Source organism: Oreochromis aureus, linkage group 22, assembly GCF_013358895.1.
Source record: "Oreochromis aureus strain Israel breed Guangdong linkage group 22, ZZ_aureus, whole genome shotgun sequence".
Classification (NCBI taxonomy): Eukaryota; Metazoa; Chordata; class Actinopteri; order Cichliformes; family Cichlidae; genus Oreochromis; species Oreochromis aureus.
In genome coordinates, this window is record NC_052962.1 from 2,586,982 (window position 1) to 2,608,435 (window position 21,454).

Sequence of the window (21,454 nt, forward strand, 5' to 3'; positions counted from 1 at the left end):
AAGGCTAACAAGCTGATTCCTGCTGTAAACAATGGGAGGTCAGACCTCCAAGTGCTTTCCGGACACAGATGCCGTAAAAAATTTGATAAAAAACACGATCGTCCATAAAATTCTGAGCTCGATTGTGGAGTAGTACAGTCCACAATATAAAAAAAGGAACAAGAAACACAATAACAACAAAGAAAGAGAAAAAAAGGACTACGTCATGTCGGAGCTGCTGATACTGGCTGCCAGGTCGGAGCGACGCCGGAAGTTATCTATTGTTGCTGTTTATTTCTGTTTTTTTGTTTTTTAATTTAAGGCAATAAAACTGTGGTGCAAAAGAATTTATAATGTTGGTCTTAAAATTGTTAACATTAGTTACCACATTAGAAAGTGCAATTTTCCCTTTATGCCTTGTACCTCTCATTTGGCAGTCCCACCCTAAGAACAAACCAAGAAAAACAACATTTCACGCTCACAGCCTTTATTTTAAAGTGACTTTTTGAAGGAAATTTGATGTTGCTTTGTTAGCCCTGTTTAATTTAATGAATGTTATTATTATCTTTTAACTTCATAACACATTTTAAATTTAGGACAGTGCCTTAATTCTGTTTGTATTCACCCAGGTGAATATGTGGATCGACAACTCTGCCAGGATGCCATCCTTCCTATGCCATTTATCTGCGAGGTGCCTTGCCCTAAGGACTGTGCCTTGAGCCCCTGGAGCTCCTGGTCTCTCTGCTCCCATACCTGCTCTGGAAAGAACACAGAGGGCAAGCAGACCAGAACTCGTTCCATCCTCGCCTACAATGCAGGAGAAGGTAGGAACTGTATAAGGCAGGGATCACCAACCTTTTTGAAAGTGAGAGCTACTTCTTGGGTACCAATTAATGTGAAGGGCTACCAGTTTGACATACACTTCTCAAATAACAAATTTCCTCATTTTAACTTTAATTATGTGTTATCATTAATAATTAATAATATTCATCTATGTAAAGACACTAATTATTTTAATTATTTTTCACCATAATTATAAAGAATGCAAGTAGGAATCAAGGTAGGAAACATAAATATCAATATGCAACGCTTTATTTCTATATATCACTGCAAGTATTTACATTTGAAGTGATCACTTCTACGACATTTTCACTTACCACTAACAAATTTTAGGAAATTATGCACTGTTACATACAAAAATAATGTATGTATGTAACATACAAAAATCAACTTTCAAATTTTACAGAACTTTTCACCAAATTGGCAGCATTTTAAAACAAATTATCACATGTCACACTTAACAAACACAATTGTTCTTCAATAACTAAATTCAACTTTGACATGACACTGTAATGTTGCCACTGAGAACATCTATTATGGCTTTCTTTGTCTGTTAGTGGGAAACCTGGCATTACATGCTGTTCACCAGTGTGTTGTAATCTGGGGTATAACTTGACACTGCAACTCTGAGTGAGTCTTGCAGATGTGCATCAGAGAGGCGTGTTCTGTGTTTGTTCTTGATGAAGTTCATGTCAGAAAAGGCTGATTCACAAAGATAGGTTGAACCAAACAGGCTGGCAACCTTCATAGCTGCTGTGCATACACCACTGTACTTTTCTGTGTCAACAAGGCACCAAAAGTTTGGTGCACCCTGATAGGCTTTGAGGTGGACGTCATTTTGCAATGTTACAATTTCGATTTCCACCTGTCCAGCATCCAAGCTGAACATTGAACTTAGTTGCTCAGCAATGCATGTTGTGTCCACATTCATGAAGGGATTGGAAACGAATGAGACACATGGCTCAAGCTGATCAAGGTCACAAAACCTGTTCTCAAACTCTTGACCAAGTCGGTTTATGACTTGAGTGTACTTTTCTGCAACTTTGTCAAAAGTCTCAGATGCAGAAGCATTGTCTTTCAGCACCATCTGCACAGAGGGAAAGTGCAGCACCTTTTTTCTCTGTAAATGCACAGAGAAGATGCTCATCTGGGCTTTAAATCCATTTAAAGCACTTATCATGTCAGCAACAGTCTTACCTTTGCCTTGCAGCTCACAGTTCAAATGGTTCAGTTTCCCAGTAATGTCCGTTAAAAACGCAAGGTCAAGTGTCCACTCAGTGTCCTCCAGCAGAGATGTGTCTTCCCCTTTGGATTGCATGAAGTCTTTGATTTCACCCAAAAGTGACAAAAAACGAAGCAAAATCCGTCCCCTGCTGAGCCATCGGATTTCCGTATGTAGTAGCAGGTCACCATATTCAGCTGACAGCTCCTCCAATAGCACCTTGAATGTTCTGTGCTGTTTAGCTCTGGAGCGGATGCTGTTTATGATCTTCACGACGGGAGTCATGACGTGCTCGAAGCCGATCACCTTTGCGCATAGCGCCTGCTGGTGAATGATGCAGTGGTAATGCATGAAGTTTGGGAACTCTGTGTCACCTTTACAGTGAGCGATGAATCCTGTATGTCGGCCGATCATAGCAGGAGCCCCGTCAGTAGTCACTGATACCAGCTTTTCCAACGGTACCTTTTTCTTCGCGAAAAACTCCTTCACCGCGTTATAGATGTCAATTCCCTTTGTAGTTGTCTTTAGCAGCAGTAGTGTCAGAAGTTCTTCTTTTGTGGAGAAACCATCAAATACCATCCGGATAAAGACCATCAGCTGTGCTGTACTGCTGCTGTCCACGGACTCGTCACACTGGATGCTAAACCACCTGCACTTTGACAGATCCTGATCCAACTGATCGGCCAAGTTCCCGGACATAGCCGACACTCTTCTAACAATTGTAGTTGCCCCCAGCTGGACATCGGAGAGAGTGGAGATTACATCGTTTCCATATTTCTCGTCTTTAAGCACAGTTTTTGCAATTATCATCATTGCTTCTTTGAAAACCTCTCCATCTAAAAATGCCTTCTTTTTCTTAATCATGAAATGTGTAGCTCTAAATGAGGCTTCGGTTGCTTTTTGGGAGCTTTTCACGGTCTCGTGAAAAAGACTGCTGTTTGCTCAAACCTGCCTTTAACTCGCGGGCCTTTTCCGCTCGCAGTGTGCTGCCCTTTGGGTAGTTAGCATGGTAGCTTGTGTGACACGTTCGGAAATGTCTCTCCACGTTGTGCCGCTTTGCCGTTGCCACAGTCGCCCCGCAAATGAGACACACGCATGAATCTTTCACAGTGGTAAAAAAGAACTCTTCCTCCCATTCACTGTGAAAATGATATGTTTTCTTTTCTTTTTCCGCCATGTTTTCCTCATCTCTCACCTTTGCTGGTCTTCACGACAACTGTTTCCGTGGAGACCAGCTAACGCTGATCTAATATTTAATAATATTTTTTTTAATATATTGTCTCTAACAAATTGACACCAATGCAATTGTGATTTAAAAAAATAGCAAGAAAAAATAAAAATAGATGCAGCTTACTGGTAAGTTGTTATGGTGAGCTATTTTTAGAACAGGCCCACGGGCGACTCATGTGGTCCTTGCGGGCGACCTGGTGCCCGCGGGCACCGTGTTGGTGACCCCTGGTATAAGGAGAGCAAAGCAGCATTGCAGCACTCATGAAGTTACAGTATAGATAAAGGTCATTCTATTAAAAATTAATATGTGCCTCTCACCTGAGCTCCTCAGTGTAAGCTGGGTCTTTTCAGCAATGATATTAGCATATTTAATCAATGCAAATGTTTAACTTAATAGTACAGAAGTCAAATTTACACCTTTGAGAATACAGGAGTAGGTTGAAATTGGATGCTTAATAATAAGTCTTATTTTTACAGTATGTTTTTCATTTTCCATTAAGGACAAGAGAAAGCAATGTGAAATTTAACATTTAACATTTACACATACCGGTAATTGAACGTCATTTGAAAACGTTTAACCAAATCAACTTTAAACCTAATCTAAATGTTAATCTAAATATCGCAGCTTGAAGTGAAAATCTTGATGGAGGCTGTTATTTACAACATTAAGGATTATTGATGTAAAGTTGTAAAGGGTTATTCAGCAAATTTAATCACATGTGCTTTTACCATGGTTTCTACAATAAGTTGTCTTATGGCAAGTTGTGATCATAAATTTCTCAAGTACTCAGATCCATCATGTTTTGGGTTTAGTATTGACTCTTCAAATTAAATTTCCATCTAGACTTTTTCGTTGTCACCAGCTAAGCTTCATGTGGTCATAATAAGCTGTTAGGAAAACCCTAACCTTTTTGGAAAACATGTTTATCAAGACTATGTATTCTCCTTACAACATCAGCAAAAAGTCCAAGTTAAACTTGCAAACCACGTCTTTGTATATGTAGTCGGTCTGGCCTTAAACTGTGATTGCCGTTAGTTCTCTGCATTGTGTTGTGCAAATGACCAGAGGAGTCAGCTCTCACTTTGCCAGCTGGACGGATTTATTCTCCCATAACTGTTTAAAATAAAAATAAAACAGTACAGCGACTTCACTTTACTGGACTTCTGCATGTACACCTCTCCTCAGCGGGGCCTCTAGGCGACTGAGGTGCAACATCACAATAAAATCTAATTAACAAATAATATTGCTAAAATGTATTTATAATCATATATAACAAATGAAAATGCACTGCATCGTGACCATATAGTGACAATTACCTCAACAACAAAATTATAGTTTAGGGAAACTTCATTTACCGGTGGCAATTTTACATATTTTTTTAGTTACATATATCTAACAGTAAGTTGAAACAGTGAACATGAATCACAAACAAAAAATATAACCAGTACACATGACACAAAAATAAAAGAGGGAGCTCACATACCTGTTTAAAATAAAAATAAAACAGTACAGCGACTTCACTTTACTGGACTTCTGCATGAACACCTTCAAGGGAGAGAGAAGGATAGCGGACCACATGAGAAGTCACCTGCATGCTCCTATGCTCTCATCTGAGGATGGCTAACTAGCATGTTACAATAAAGTGCTGTACTCGACAGAGAAACAATAATTCACACTGAAACATCGAACAGAACTGCGAGACAAAATGCACAAAGGGAACGAGCAGTGTTTGAATTACTTTTAGTTACTTTAACTGTGTTTATTCACTCTGTTACTGAGAACACTAGCGTACGCTCACCTCTCCTCAGCAGGGCCTCTAGGCGACTGAGGAAAATCCGGTTGTTCAGTCTGACGTCACTGGCCGTGTCTGGGCCTAAACTCCGCTGCAGGTCCATATATCAAACGATCACTGTGGCATTACTGAGAGTTGAAAAACTGTCTAAAGTCTTTCATCTTTAATAAAATGATCAGTGTTCTGCTCTACCAGGTGTAACAATTGAGTTTAACATCCAGGCATCCATGAAAATGGAATTCATGACATTTAACGGCGTTACAAGTTAGCAGGAAGTTAGCTCGCTAGCTTCTATCTAAATACAATATAGCATGTCCTGACTGCGGGGTTTTGGAAAAAAATTCAAACGTACAGCTCTGCTATAACTTCCAACATAAATGATGACAGAAAACTAAACAGCAGTGACGTTTGTAGGGTTACTGAAGTTTGGCTAGCTGGTATATAATGATGTGCTACGTGACCGCTAGCGACACAGCTATGTTAGCATAACATAAACAAGCTAACTTTTTTTCCACTCGATAAAAGTTAACGTGAGTGTTCTCGGTGGTCAGGAACAAATGTAATCGCATGGCAGGATGCTGTAAAAGGACTAAACTTCAGCCAGGAGAACAAGTGAGATAATCCATCCACAATACGAGGTTAGTCATTCATATATTGCTGCATGGGCTGTGCTGTAGTTACATCGTAAGGTTTTAAAAACTGAGCTTAAATAAATGATTAGCAGTAATAAAAGCCGAGGGAGGTCAACAGTGATCACTGACTGTTTTAGGAGCTTTTTGAGATTAAATAGAAGAAAATACAAAACATTAAACATGTTAACAACACAAAAGCCATATTAAACGCAGACTACTTTCGGCCCGGAAGTAGGATTCGTCACGTCATCACTGAACAACCGGATAGCGCGCAGCTACAGGAAGTGACTTCGTGGGAAGTCAAAGGTCACACAAACAAAATAAAAGCTCCCAAAATATAAATACAGAAAATAAACATATATATAAACTAGAAAGTGCATTTTCTGAAGAAACTGCAGTGTGAATGCTTGAATCTGAATGTATGCACTGAAATGAATTAATTGCTGAATTTTGACTTAAAAATGTTGAATGAGATGAAAAATACAGAAATTTTCGCCTGAAAACAAAAGTGCTGAACTGCTAAAAGCTAAAATCCACAGAGAAGAAGTTGGAAAATAGTTGAAAATGTTTTAATTGTAAATTAGAAAAACCTCAGAAATGAGAAAAGAAAATTTAGAGTCAGAAAACATCTGAATGAATATTAAAAGTTCATATTCTTTGAATCACTGAATGACTAAAATGTGATCCCTCCACTTGGATCCACACAGTTTACAAGGTTTACATCTCTGAGCTCTGAAAGACACACTGTTGGAAAGAGAAGAACGATGGTGACGTTTTGAGGGTAAAATGATGGCTATAGACCAAACACTGTGGACACAGCAGCAGTTGAAAGAGAAGTGTTTAAGATGAATCTTGGCACAGTGAGACAGAGCTCGTTAAGCAGGCAGGTGTGAGCCTGGTTGCTATAGTGACTGCACCCAGTTGGTCCATACACACGTACACAGACATGCGCCTCACTTTTGCTGCTTAAAATGAACAGAAAAGTCAGCCCCAAACAAATCCTTCCCAAATGAAAAGTACAGGTCGTATTGACATAATTCTTTCACCATGAGCGGCAGCAATGTCCAGTCTACCAAATTCTCAGTTTTCATGCCTGTGGAGTTTATTATATGGACGTGGTGACAGTGTAAAGACAGCCTGCTCTTCTGGTTTTCAAACGACCTTTCTGAGCCATTTTAACATTAGAGTCTATGGAGGAGTTGGAGGGAGGAGGCTGTGCATTGGTGACATTTATGAAAGAACCATAACACCTAGTACAAGTATAAACACATTGGGTGAAAGAGGACAGCGATGGCTACGTTTTGAGGGTAAAATCAGACCTGTAGAGCAAACGCTGCGGACACAGCAGCAGTTTTAAAAAAGATTTTAAGATTAATTTTTTTGCTCCTCTCACTCTAGGAGTTGAGCTGTCTCACTCTAGCCCCAACATTCCGTCCCATACACACCCATTATAAACTCTGAAACGGCTGAAAAAACATCATGAAACTTAAACTGGAACTGAAGAAAAAGTATAATAGATATTGAAAAGATAAATACAAGTTCAATAGGTGAATGTCTTGTCTTCGTTTTAAAGTTTGAATGGTGGCTCTACGTTAATGTACGTGGAAGTAGATACAGTTTGAAAATGAGTAAGTTGAAGGAGAATTTGAAGGGTCTCCCCATTGAAATACATGGGAAATTTTTGTTGAAAAAAGTTGAATAATTTTAAAAATATAAATGTTAAAAATGAGAAAAATACAAGCAGTCATGTCCCAAAGAAGAGGAATCTAACGGTGTTTGAATGGTTTTTGTTAAGGTTCAGAATATTGAGGGGAAATCCAAAAATAACCACAGATCCAGCCGGGTGCAAATTAGACAGCATTTTAATGAATACACATATGCGGAGCCAATACTGCTCAGATTCAGTATTGAGCTAACTTACAACAGTCAGACCACGGTTTTATAGGGTTAAGATAGTACAGCCCCCTTTTCTGTTGCCAGGCAGACTCAAACAAAGCCTACGTCAACTCAAAACCACAATGACTTTTAACATAGTTTAAAACAGAACATCTTCTTCGGGTCGAAGCCAGGTGCTTCCTCTCAGCTGTCTTCGCTGTCGCTTATCTTCTGGGACATCAGGTCCACGTTCTGCACAAAATGTCACTCATGCAGGCACAACATAATTACACTCTCACCTATCTAACTGAGTCTCTCTAATATGTGTGTGCGTGCACGTGCGGGGCGCGTGCGTGCTGTGTACTGCGTACGTGTCATGACCTCTCTCACTATATGTGTCTGTATGTGTGTCTCGCCCTTAAATGCTCTCACATCTCACCCGTTGCACTTCTGACCTTTCACCAGAACAGAGGCTCATCCTTACATACAATAACCTAACTGGAACTATATATGTAATCTACTGAATAAATATTTTAATCAAAAGCCTCTACTAAAAGCTTAATACAGTTTCATATACTACTCACAGTACTTGCATTCAGAGTCTGCTTTCAGTTTCACTTCTGCAAAAGCATGCCTTGCAGACGTGTTTCCTGTCCCTGCTCTCTGAGTGCTTCACCCACTGAAGACTTCAGTATAAGAATATAAAAACATTCAAAAGCCTTTAAAATTATAGATTCAACTCAACACTTTAAAGTGGTTCTTCTGAACTCGTAATAAAGACTTATATAATACCAATATATCTGAACATCTGAATGCAACTGAATGCAACATCACTATTAATAATGAAATGGTAATGATGATTATAAAAATAGCAGCACATAATAGCAGTAAAATATTTCTATTCTTCATATTTTCCTAAGTTGAATGGTTTTGAAGGAGTAGCAGTACAAAAAACGTACGGAATATATAACTAGAAAGTGCATTTTCTGAAGAAACTGCAGTGTGAATGCTTGAATCTGAATGTATGCACTGAAATGAATTAATTGCTGAATTTTAAGTTAAAAATGTTGAATGAGATGAAAAATGCAGAAATTTTCACCTGAAAACAAAAGTGCTGAACTGCTAAAAGCTAACATCCACAGAGAAGAAGTTAGAAAAGAGCTGAAAATGTTTAAAATGTAAATTAGAAAAAGATGAGCAATGAGAAAAGAAAATTTAGAGTCAGAAAACATCTGAATGAATATTAAAAGTTGTTATTCTTTGAATCACTGAATCACTAAAATGTGATCCCTCCACTTGGAACCACACAGTTTTCAAGGTTTACATCTCTGAGCTCTGAAAGACACGCTGTTGGAAAGAGAAGAACGATGGCAACGTTTTGAGGGTAAAATGATGGCTGTAGAGCAAACACTGTGGACACAGCAGCAGTTGAAAGAGATGTGTTTAAGATTAATCTTGGCAGAGTGAGAGAGAGCTCGTTAAGCAGGTGTGAGCCTGGTTGCTATAGTGACTGCACCCAATGGCTCCATACACACGCACACAGACATGCACCTCACTTTTGCTGCTTAAAATGAACAGAAAAGTCAGCCCGAAACAAATCACTCCCAAATGAAAAGTACAGGTCCTATTGACAAAATTCTTTCACCGTGAGCAACAGCAATGTCCAGTCTACCAAATTCTCAGTTTTCATGCCTTTGGAGTTTATTATATGGACGTGGTAACAGTGGAAAGACACCATGCTCTTCTGATTTTCAAACGAACCTTCTGAGCCATTTTAACATTAGAGTCTATGGAGGAGTTGGAGGGAGGAGGCTGTGCATTGGTGACATTTATGAAAGAACCATAACACCTAGTACAAGTATAAACACATTGGGTGAAAGAGGACAGCGATGGCTACGTTTTGAGGGTAAAATCATACCTGTAGACCAAACGCCGCGGACACAGCAGCAGTTTTAAAAAAGATTTTAAGATTAATTTTTTTGCTCCTCTCACTCTAGCAGTTGAGCTGTCTCACTCTAGCCCCAACATTCCATCCCATACACACCCATTATAAACTCTGAAACGGCTGAAAAAACATCATGAAACTGGAACTGAAGAAAAAGTATAATAGATATTGAAAAGATGAATACAAGTTGAACAGTTGAATGTCATGTCTTCGTTTTAAAGTTTGAATGGTGGCTCTATGTCAATGTATGTGGAAGTAGTTACAGTTTAAAGAGGAGTGAGTTGAATGAGAATTTGAAGGGTCTCTCCATTGAAATACATGGGAAATTTTTGTTGAAAAAAGTTGAATAAAATTAAAAATATAAATGTTATAAATGAGAAAAATACAAGCAGTCATGTCCAAAAGAAGAAGAATCTAATGGTGTTTGAATGGTTTTTCTAAGTTGAACGGTTTTGAAGTAGTAGGACTACAAAAAACGTACGGAACATATAATAATAATAAACTAGAAAGTGCATTTTCTGAAGAAACTGCAGTGTGAATGCTTGAATCTGAATGTATGCACTGAAATGAATTAATTGCTGAATTTTAAGTTAAAAATGTTGAATGAGATGAAAAATAAAGAAATTTGCACCTGAAACCAAAAGTGCTGAACTGCTGATAGCTGACAACCACAGAGAAGAAGTTGGAAAATAGCTGAAAATGTTTTAATTGTAAATTAGAAAAACATAAGAAATGAGAAAAGAAAATTTAGAGTCAGAAAACATCTGAATAAATATTAAAAGTTCATATTCTTTGAATCACTGAATGACTAAAATGTGATCCCTCCACTTGGATGCACACAGTTTAAAACATTTGTATCTATGAGCTTTGAAAGACACGCTGTTGGAAAGAGAACAACGATGGCTTCGTTTTGAGGGTAAAATGATGGCTGTAGAGCAAACACTGTGGACACAGCAGCAGTTGAAAGAGAAGTGTTTAAGATGAATCTTGGCACAGTGAGAGAGAGAGAGCTCGTTAGGCAGGCAGGTGTGAGCCTGGTTGCTATAGTGACTGCACCCAATGGCTCCATACACACGCACACAGACATGCACCTCACTTTAGCTGCTTAAAATGAACAGAAAAGTCAGCCCGAAACAAATCGCTCCCAAATGAAAAGTACAAGTCGTATTGACAAAATTCTTTCACCGTGAGCGACAGCAATGTCTAGTCTACCTAATTCTCAGTTTTCATGCCTGTGGAGTTTATTATATGGACGTGGTGACAGTGGAAAGACACCATGCTCTTCTGATTTTCAAATGAACCTTCTGACCCATTTTAACATTAGAGTCTATGGAAGAGTTGGAGGGGGGAGGCTGTGCATTGGTGACATTTATGAAAGAACCATAACACCTAGGACAATAGTAAACACATTGGATGAAAGAGGACAGCGATGGCTACGTTTTGAGGGTAAAATCATACCTGTAGAGCAAACGCCGTGGACACAGCAGCAGTTTTAAAAAAGATTTTAAGATTAATTTTTTTGCTCCTCTCACTCTAGCAGTTGAGCTGTCTCACTCTAGCCCCAACATTCCGTCCCATACACACCCATTATAAACTCTGAAACGGGTGAAAAAACATCATGAAACTTAAACTGGAACTAAAGAAAAAGTATAATAGATACTGAAAAGATAAATACAAGTTGAACAGTTGAATGTCTTGTCTTCGTTTTAAAGGTTGAATGGTGGCTCTATGTCAATGTATGTGGAAGTAGATACAGTTTGAAAATGAGTAAGTTGAATGAGGATTTGAAGGGTCTCCCCATTGAAATACATGGGAAATTTTTGTTGAAAAAAGTTGAATAAAATTAAAAATGTAAATGTTATAAATGAGAAAAATAGAAGCAGTCATGTCCAAAAGAAGAGGAATCTAATGGTGTTTGAATGGTTTTTCTAAGTTGAACAGTTTTGAAGGAGTTAGATGCCAAAAAACGTACGGAAAAGAAAATAATAATAAGAAAGATGTAGAAGAACAATACTGTGAATGCTTTTACAAGCATTCACACTAACTAGAAAGTGCATTTTCTGAAGAAACTGCAGTGTGAATGCTTGAATCTGAATGTATGCACTGAAATGAATTAATTGCTGAATTTTAAGTTAAAAATGTTGAATGAGCTGGAAAATACAGAGTTTTTATCCTGAAAACAAAAGTGCAGATCTTTTGAAAGCTGATGTTCACACAGAAGAAGTTGGAAAATAGCTGAAAAGTTTTTAAATTAAAATTTGAAAAATCTAAGAAATGAGAAAAGACAATTTAGAGTCAGAAAACATCTGACTGAATATTAAAAGTTCATATTCTTTGAACCACTGAATGACTAAAATGTGATCCCTCCACTTGGATCCACACAGTTTAAAAAGTTTGTATCTATGAGCTTTGAAAGACACGGTGTTGGAAAGAGAAGAACGATGGCGACGTTTTGAGGGTAAAATGATGGCTATAGACCAAACACTGTGGACACAGCAGCAGTTGAAAGAGAAGTGTTTAAGATGAATCTTGGCAGAGTGAGAGACAGAGCTCGTTAGGCAGGCAGATGTGAGCCTGGTTGCTATAGTGACTGCACCCAATGGCTCAGTACACACGCTCACAGACATGCACCTCACTTTTGCTGCTTAAAATGAACAGAAAAGTCAGCCCGAAACAAATCACTCCCAAATGAAAAGTACAAGTCGTATTGACAAAATTCTTTCACCGTGAGCGACAGCAATGTCTAGTCTACCTAATTCTCAGTTTTCATGCCTGTGGAGTTTATTATATGGACGTGGTGACAGTGGAAAGACACCATGCTCTTCTGATTTTCAAATGAACCTTCTGACCCATTTTAACATTAGAGTCTATGGAAGAGTTGGAGGGGGGAGGCTGTGCATTGGTGACATTTATGAAAGAACCATAACACCTAGGACAATAGTAAACACATTGGATGAAAGAGGACAGCGATGGCTACGTTTTGAGGGTAAAATCATACCTGTAGAGCAAACGCCGTGGACACAGCAGCAGTTTTAAAAAAGATTTTAAGATTAATTTTTTTGCTCCTCTCACTCTAGCAGTTGAGCTGTCTCACTCTAGCCCCAACATTCCGTCCCATACACACCCATTATAAACTCTGAAACGGGTGAAAAACATCATGAAACTTAAACTGGAACTAAAGAAAAGTATAATAGATACTGAAAAGATAAATACAAGTTGAACAGTTGAATGTCTTGTCTTCGTTTTAAAGGTTGAATGGTGGCTCTATGTCAATGTATGTGGAAGTAGATACAGTTTGAAAATGAGTAAGTTGAATGAGGATTTGAAGGGTCTCCCCATTGAAATACATGGGAAATTTTGTTGAAAAAGTTGAATAAAATTAAAAATGTAAATGTTATAAATGAGAAAAATAGAAGCAGTCATGTCCAAAAGAAGAGGAATCTAATGGTGTTTGAATGGTTTTCTAAGTTGAACAGTTTTGAAGGAGTTAGATGCCAAAAACGTACGGAAAAGAAAAAAATAATAATAAGAAAGATGTAGAAGAACAATACTGTGAATGCTTTTACAAGCATTCACACTAACTAGAAAGTGCATTTTCTGAAGAAACTGCAGTGTGAATGCTTGAATCTGAATGTATGCACTGAAATGAATTAATTGCTGAATTTTAAGTTAAAAATGTTGAATGAGCTGGAAAATACAGAGTTTTATCCTGAAAACAAAAGTGCAGATCTTTTGAAAGCTGATGTTCACACAGAAGAAGTTGGAAAATAGCTGAAAAGTTTTTAAATTAAAATTTGAAAAATCTAAGAAATGAGAAAAGACAATTTAGAGTCAGAAAACATCTGACTGAATATTAAAAGTTCATATTCTTTGAACCACTGAATGACTAAAATGTGATCCCTCCACTTGGATCCACACAGTTTAAAAAGTTTGTATCTATGAGCTTTGAAAGACACGCTGTTGGAAAGAGAAGAACGATGGCGACGTTTTGAGGGTAAAATGATGGCTATAGACCAAACACTGTGGACACAGCAGCAGTTGAAAGAGAAGTGTTTAAGATGAATCTTGGCAGAGTGAGAGACAGAGCTCGTTAGGCAGGCAGATGTGAGCCTGGTTGCTATAGTGACTGCACCCAATGGCTCAGTACACACGCTCACAGACATGCACCTCACTTTTGCTGCTTAAAATGAACAGAAAAGTCAGCCCGAAACAAATCACTCCCAAATGAAAAGTACAGGTCCTATTGACAAAATTCTTTCACCGTGAGTGACAGCAATGTCCAGTCTACCTAATTCTCAGTTTTCATGCCTGTGGAGTTTATTATATGGACGTGGTGACAGTGTAAAAACACCATGCTCTTCTGATTTTCAAACGAACCTTCTGAGCCATTTTAACATTAGAGTCTATGGAGGAGTTGGAGGGAGGAGGCTGTGCTTTGGTGACATTTATGAAAGAACCATAACACCTAGTACAATAGTAAACACATTGGATGAAAGAGGACAGCGATGGCTACGTTTTGAGGGTAAAATCATACCTGTAGAGCAAACGCTGCGGAGACAGCAGCAGTTTTTAAAAAGATTTTAAGATTAATTTTTTTGCTCCTCTCACTCTAGCAGTTGAGCTGTCTCACTCTAGCCCCAACATTCCGTCCCATACACACCCACTATAAACTCTGAAACGGCTGAAAAATCATCATGAAACTTAAACTGGAACTGAAGAAAAAGTATAATAGATATTGAAAAGATAAATACAAGTTGAATAGTTGAATGTCTTGTCTTCGTTTTAAAGTTTGAATGGTGGATCTATGTCAACGTATGTGGAAGTAGTAGGAGTTTAAAAATGAGTAAGTTGAATGAGGATTTGAGTCTCCCCACTGAAATACATGGGAAATTTTTGTTGAAAAAAGTTGAATAAAATTAAAAATATAAATGTTAAAAATGAAAAAAGTAGAAGCAGTCATGTCCTAAAGAAGAGGAATCTAGCGGTGTTTGAATGGTTTTTCTAAGTTGAACGGTTTTGAAGGAGATAGATGCCAAAAAACGTACGGAAAAGAAAATAATAATAAAGAATAGAAGAACAATACTGTGAATGCTTTTACAAGCATTCACACTAATAAAGAATAGAAGAACAATACTGTGAATCCTTTTACAAGCATTCACACTAATAAAGAAACAGAACAATATTGTGAATGCTTTTACAAGCATTCACACTAATAATAAAGATTACAACAACAATACTGTGAATGCTTTTCAAGCATTCACACTAATAATAAAATAGAAAAATAAAGATTACAACAACAATACTGTGAATGCTTTTTACAAGCATTCACACTAAATAAACACATATACATAACCAATACTGACAATCCAAAATAACACTGCAGGATGGATCTTTGGTGAAATATAAATTATTTTTTAATACACCCGTTAAATATAGACTATATACACATAAAGTGCTCACTTACTTAGCATTATCATGTCCTAGATTTCTTTAGTGATATTGCATTCCATACATATGCAGTGATGAAATATTGCATAAATCTAATAGAGGTACACGTGTTTTGAAAACTGTAAACCAGATTATGGTGCAGTGTGTTACGTTAAAGTAACTATATTTTAAATTTGTGTCTTTGCACGTACTTCCGTTTGGACAGCAAATGGTGAGGGTTTTTCATTGACCATTAATCATCCCAAATCTCAGCCGCACGTCACTGGATATGGATGACATATGGATGGGCCAGATGCTGACTGGTTGACAAGTGGGTCAGAATAGGGAAGGAAACAACCTTGGAGTTTACCAGCATGAAACCCACCGTGGAGTGGCTGTGAAGGACACTTTTCATTGTTTTAAACACTCAGTTTTGTTGGTTAGCCCACTACCTTCCATCATATTCTGGGCACCTTCTGCTGGCTTTGTCTTGGCCGGTGATTGTTTTCAGAATAGGGCTGGGCCATATTATACCGTTCACGGTATAATAGGGCTGGGCCATATTATACCGTTCACGGTATAATAGGGCTGGGCCATATTATACCGTTCACGGTAATACCGGTACAATGCTAGGCAACGATAAGAACATGAAATATCGCGATAGAATATGGGTAAAACGCGCATGCGCAGTGCCGAAAAAGCACGGCGGTAACTAGAATGAGAATGGGGAAAGCAGATTGTTGAGTGAAATGGATGAACCAGAATTGGTTTGTAAAAATGGTGCAGCTTAACTGGTTTGGTGTTTGTCCGTCAGATACACAACACAGCACATTTTTTTTGTAGATCATGCAAGCGGGCCGTCGTTATTGCCGTATTTGTCGGACTAAGGTGCTCGTAAATCTGGGAGTAATCTGGGTCCTAAACTCCATCCTTTGAGGTCCCGAAGTCAAACGAACATCACTGAGAGTTAAAAACTGTCTAAATTCTTTCATCTTTAATAAAACGATCAGCATTGCTGCTTTACCAGGTGTAACTATGATGTTTAACATCCAGGCATCCATGAAAACAGAATTCATTACATTTAACGGAGTTAGAAGTTAGCAGGAAGTTAGCGGAAGTTAGCTCACTAGTTTCGCTAGTTACCTAAGCATGATATAGCATGTTCTGACTGAGAGATTTCTGAAAAAATTCAAACGTACAGCTCTGCTATCACTTCCAACATAAATGAAGACAGGAAACTAAACAACAGTGACTTTTGTAGGGTTACTGAAGTTGGGCTAGGTGGTATATAATGATGCGCCATGTGATCGCTAGCGACACAGCTATGCTAGCATAACATAAACAGTGAAGCTGGAGGATGAACGCTAACACTTTTCCACTCGATAAAAGTTAACGTGATGATTAGGGACAAATGCAATCGCATGGCAGGATGCTGTTACCCGACCAAACTTCAGTCAGGAGAACAACTGAGATAATCCATCCACAATACGAGGTTAGTCATTAATATACTGCAACAACATGGGAATAGAGCAGCTGTGATAGAATACAGCATTAATGAATCAATGGTACAGAAGTGGAGGAAGCAAGAAGAATGAGTTGAATAAAGTTGGACTTATCTGTCTGCTTTGTTTCGCTTAATGTGCCTTATAATCCCGTGCACCTTATGGTCTGAAAAATACATATTTGACTTTTTTATTTGGCACACTGCAGTTTAATGTTGCAAAGCACCTCTCTTTAACTTCAGTGGATATTATACATGGTTATGCTCAGGATATGTCAGCCCATTTCTACTGGAAATGCCTTCTGGTTAAACTTTCAGCAAGGAATTTGCATTTGCACTGTTAAATGTTTATTTAGCTTTAATGCACATAAAAAACAGCTGCTTGTTTAAGTGAAAATAAATGGATGGGGTTTTTTGCGCTAGCAAAGTTGTTGAGTTGTATTTTGTCTCGCAGAAATTATATCGTTAGTTATATCGTTATCGCAAATTTTCAAATATATACCGTGATATATATTTTTGGCCATATCGCCCTGCCCTACTCCAGAATGTCCTTGCATTATTCCCTTAAGCCACTCCTCCGATGTTCTCTTCAAGGTGTCACTTCCTTTCTCTTTGTCTAGCACGTTCACTGTTTTTTGGCAGCTTGAGGATGGCCTGTCTGCCTCCATAGAACCATATTGCCACAGTGAGGCAGTGTTCAAAATATATGGTACAGCGAGTCTGTGGGGCACTCTTTATTGTGCTGTTGTTGGCCCATCGGCCAGCTGCAGATAAGAGCGTTGTTATAACTTACAAAGACCTGAAGTGAAAAAGAGTGTTAAAAACAATGAAAAGTGTCAACTGTCACTTCCTTCACTTTACTTATTGCTGCCCACCTGTCAACCAATCAGCATTTTCCAAGTTGGAAATCTGACCTGAGGTGGCATTCCAGTAGAAATTCCTTCCTTTTGCCAGTCTCCTTTTCTTTGTGAGTCCAGAACGAATTCACCCACTTCTCTGAGAAGCACAAGATGCGAAATACATGCAGACTGGTTAATGTTGTTAGCTCTTCCATCTTATTGGACAGAGATCTTATACTGACATATGATTTTATTTTTATTTAGTTAACCTTTATTTAACCAGGAAGATCCCATTGAGATTAAAAACCTCTTTTTCAAGGGAGACCTGGCCAAGATAGGCAGCAGCAGTTGTCTCACAGTTACAGAAATCACTCAATTAAACACAGGCAGCAACAACACACATGCAAAACTAAATGGAAAAAAAAATAATAATGAAAAAAAATAAAATAAAGTAAGTAAAATTCAATAAAGTTCAAAAACATTCAATAACATTCAAATAAAAATTTAAAAAACCATGATATGGAAGGTTTTCCCAAGACTTTACTCCAGGTCTGCAGCCTGTCTTTCTTCTCCTTACTTACTTACTTACTTGTGGAGCTCCAGAATATAAAACAGTAGTTACTGTGTCATTGCACAGTAACTACTGTTGTCATTGTCATTATTATTTGTCATTCCATAATCAGAGTTGGGTAAGTGGAAATATAGCAAGTAAGCTACTGAAGCTTAAATGTTTTACTACATCAACTGCTGGAGATAAAAGGTTTTTAAGAATTCTCCTCAATGTCTGATGCTTGATATGGAAGGACCACATCAGTGCTGATCAGTTCAGCACTGGAGCACCAGATGTTAAAGTATGGTTCAGGATTCAGTCTAGGGATTTTGTCGAGAGCAGCCTCTGCGAAGACTGCATCTGCAGTCAGTGGCGTGTCTAGAAAATTTTTGTTGGGGGGGCCAGGTAGGGCCACAGATTTCGAGAGGGGTGGCAGGTGTAAATGCCAGATAATGTTAAAAAAAATCTGCCAACCGTTAACCATAATTCAATAACCCTATAAACCTAATAACCGAATGCGCTTTTACCTCTTATTAGAATGAGATTTTAACCACTACAGTGCAAAATTTTTAGATACTGCGTTGATAAAGTACAAGAGATATAATCAGTGCTTTGTCAGTGTTTATTCAGCATTCAAGGACAGCAATATTTGCATATTATTTTTACTGACATATAGTGCACATATGTTTTGGGCAAAAACATTTTTGAATATTAAAATATGAACATTTTTAACATACAATTGGCAAATTAGCCAATGCAAAACTTTATCTGCCTATTAAAAAAGAAGATAATCTTATGACGAATTGGTGTTTGATTTTGAAACAGGAAAAAAGTGGGGAAACAAATGAAAAGACTAACATTTGAATGAAACCTGAAAGCAAGTAAATACTTTCTATACCTTCTTTTGATAATGTTTTCAGTATAAATTGTGCAAAAATAAACCTCTTGAACTTTTAATAAGACTCTGTTACATGTTAGGAAGACAAAAAGTACAAAAACATTTGCAAACAGCAGCACTTGCAGTTGCAAAATATTTATGTTTTGAAAGTGAACATTTACTCAAGTACCTACTCTATGCTTCATTAAATATTATCAGTGACTTAGAATAGGTGGATCCGCCTGTTACGGTGACGGGTGGCAAAACGTGTTACAAAGTATATAAATATATATAAACAATTATTTTTAATTATTATATATATATTAATTTTAATTATAAATATATATAAATATATATTATATGTCTAAATATATCATATAAAAATATTAGCTTTCATTAAATAAAAAAACGTGTTATTTAAAGCAGGATTTTGTTTTACTTTCCAATTATGTACCACACTACATATATTTGCTTAGTTAATTATTTATTCCCAAATATTAGGATTTGTCCCCTATGGATCGGTTGAACAATTGACAATATAAACATCCCTTCTTTGCATTTTCCTTATTCATTCTCACACATACCTTCATTTGTAGAACTCACAGGTGACAATGATGACTGCTGCTCAGTCCACCTTTCCCTGACATTGCTCTCTGCTTCTGGTTGTATTTTAGCCTTCTTAAGGAAGAAATTCTCAATATTTTGAGATCTTTTCATTCTTCCTATTCTTCTGGTTGGCCCTGAAGTAATAAAGCAAAAACTTGTGCACAACTAGGTGTTTGGGGATTATTTGATTTGAATTGGCTATGTTGGTATAGGTAACATCCAAAACGTGCAGGATAGGGGTCCATGAGGGCCAGAATTTGACATCCCTGACTTCTAGTCAAGGTCATACATCAGGAAAGTTGTTTGTGACATAAGTCTGTAAATTATTCTTTAAATCAGCTGTGTTGAAGTATGGAAACATCTGAAACCGGGAGGACAGGAGCCTTGAGAACCAGAACTGCACATCCCTGCATTGAACATGGCACAGCCATTTCATGGGGTGATTTACACTCTATTCATAACATGGAGCTGGCAGATACGATAAGTAATGAGAGAAATTAGCTAGACCACACAGTGTAGTGTAAGTGCTGCCTTATGGTAAACTTTGGTAATATTGATGTATAAAGAACAACACTGGCTGATGATGAAATACAGTCAGCTGGCATGGTGACACTGCCAGTATTAACCTGCAACCAAATCTGCAGCTCCATACAGCAATGCTATGACTTGGATTATATCTTATAACTCATAACTCTTATGCTAGCTCTCCCCAGTAGCCTACTGTCTGAAATATTCGGCGGTTGCAATAATTCTTTAAGTGTTATTTTTTCCTTGGTATTCTAATTTCACCGAAGTTTACTAAACTCAACAAACTTAATTTTACTTACCGGGACATTTATTCTCTCCTCATTTTCTTTCGCCCAAAAATTGTTTTCTGCGGTGCCGTCTTTCATGCTTGGCTTTCCTTCCTTTGCTAACGTGATGCTCATAGTGCAGAAGCCGATGCTGCATTCACTTACACTCGGATATCTGAGCTTCACTGTGAAAACATAATCGTACATTTGATATTTGATTGAATTTTATTGTTTTAGCTTCGGGGTGGCACCTGGGGTGGCCAGTCTGGTTAGGGGGGGCACCCCGCTGGACACGCCCCTGTCTGCAGTGTACCATATTTTCTTTTTACAATGTGCTCCTCCACTACATGCTCCACTTCTGATGGACTGAGATCACGTGTATTGCTGGAGCGATCTGAACTTCACCAGGAGATTTAAGTAGTGCACTGTCAACTTTCTGGGAGTCAACTCTAACACGAGATTTAGTGGGGTGGGGTGGGTCTCAGTTAACTCAGGTAGTAACTCGGCTGTGGAAGGCAAAAGATTTGTGAATGACTCACTGATTTGGGCCATCATGTCCTTGAGAACATAATCCCTGACACTAACCTTAGCTAGGTTTTTAAGGTTAGGGAGGTTGGAATGGGTACTACTATATCAACTGCCTGTCTATGGATCTCAGAGGTTTGCTCATCTACTAATATGATCCTATTAATGGAGCAAAAATCTTTTAAGAAAATCTGTAATTTTCTCCCACTTTCTTATCATCTATAGCGATACCATTGATCATCACAGCATTAAAGATTTTAAATGGAGACTTTTTTTTTCAATGATATCCAACTTCTCTTGAGACTAAACTTCATCAGAGGGTGCAGTTTAGCCTTCTACCTCCTAGCTGCCTTGTCACAAGAACTGTTACAAATGTAACTCCCCCAGACCCTTTATTTGGTTACAAAACTTTGGACCTGTGTTTAGGTTTGTTTAGGTGATAAATCGTGTGAGATTGCAAGGAAATAGCTTGAGGCTATGTGTTTTAAACACTCACTATGTCTGACAATACAGGAGTACAATGAACAAAAGGTTGCAGTTACTATGTTAGCAGAAAATGAAATCCACAGAGAGGTCTGACATGAATAATACACTGCACCAACGATAAGTAGGGATGAATAAACAGACATCAGCCTTTGGCCATTTTGGATGATGAACACGCCCCAAGAGAGAGCAACTTTAATGACAGCCACCAAATATATACATGTACTTCACGTGTCAAACAAAACACATCCCATTGTCTGTTTCCATAATTTGAGAGCATTTGCTTTCTTTCATGTCAACATACTATACGTTGAAATGAAACATTGCCATTATTAG

At 37.9% G+C, this 21,454-nt stretch overlaps 1 protein-coding gene across 1 annotated transcript in view; it reads left to right on the forward strand.

The window, feature by feature from the left end:
* LOC116335010 (thrombospondin type-1 domain-containing protein 7A-like) overlaps positions 1–21,454 on the forward strand; it is a 255,565-nt gene that overhangs the window by 80,785 nt on the left and 153,326 nt on the right. The window contains exon 7 of the mRNA XM_039605075.1: positions 609–803. Within this exon, the coding sequence (XP_039461009.1) occupies positions 609–803 (195 nt within the window). The remainder of the gene's footprint in view (positions 1–608; positions 804–21,454) is intronic.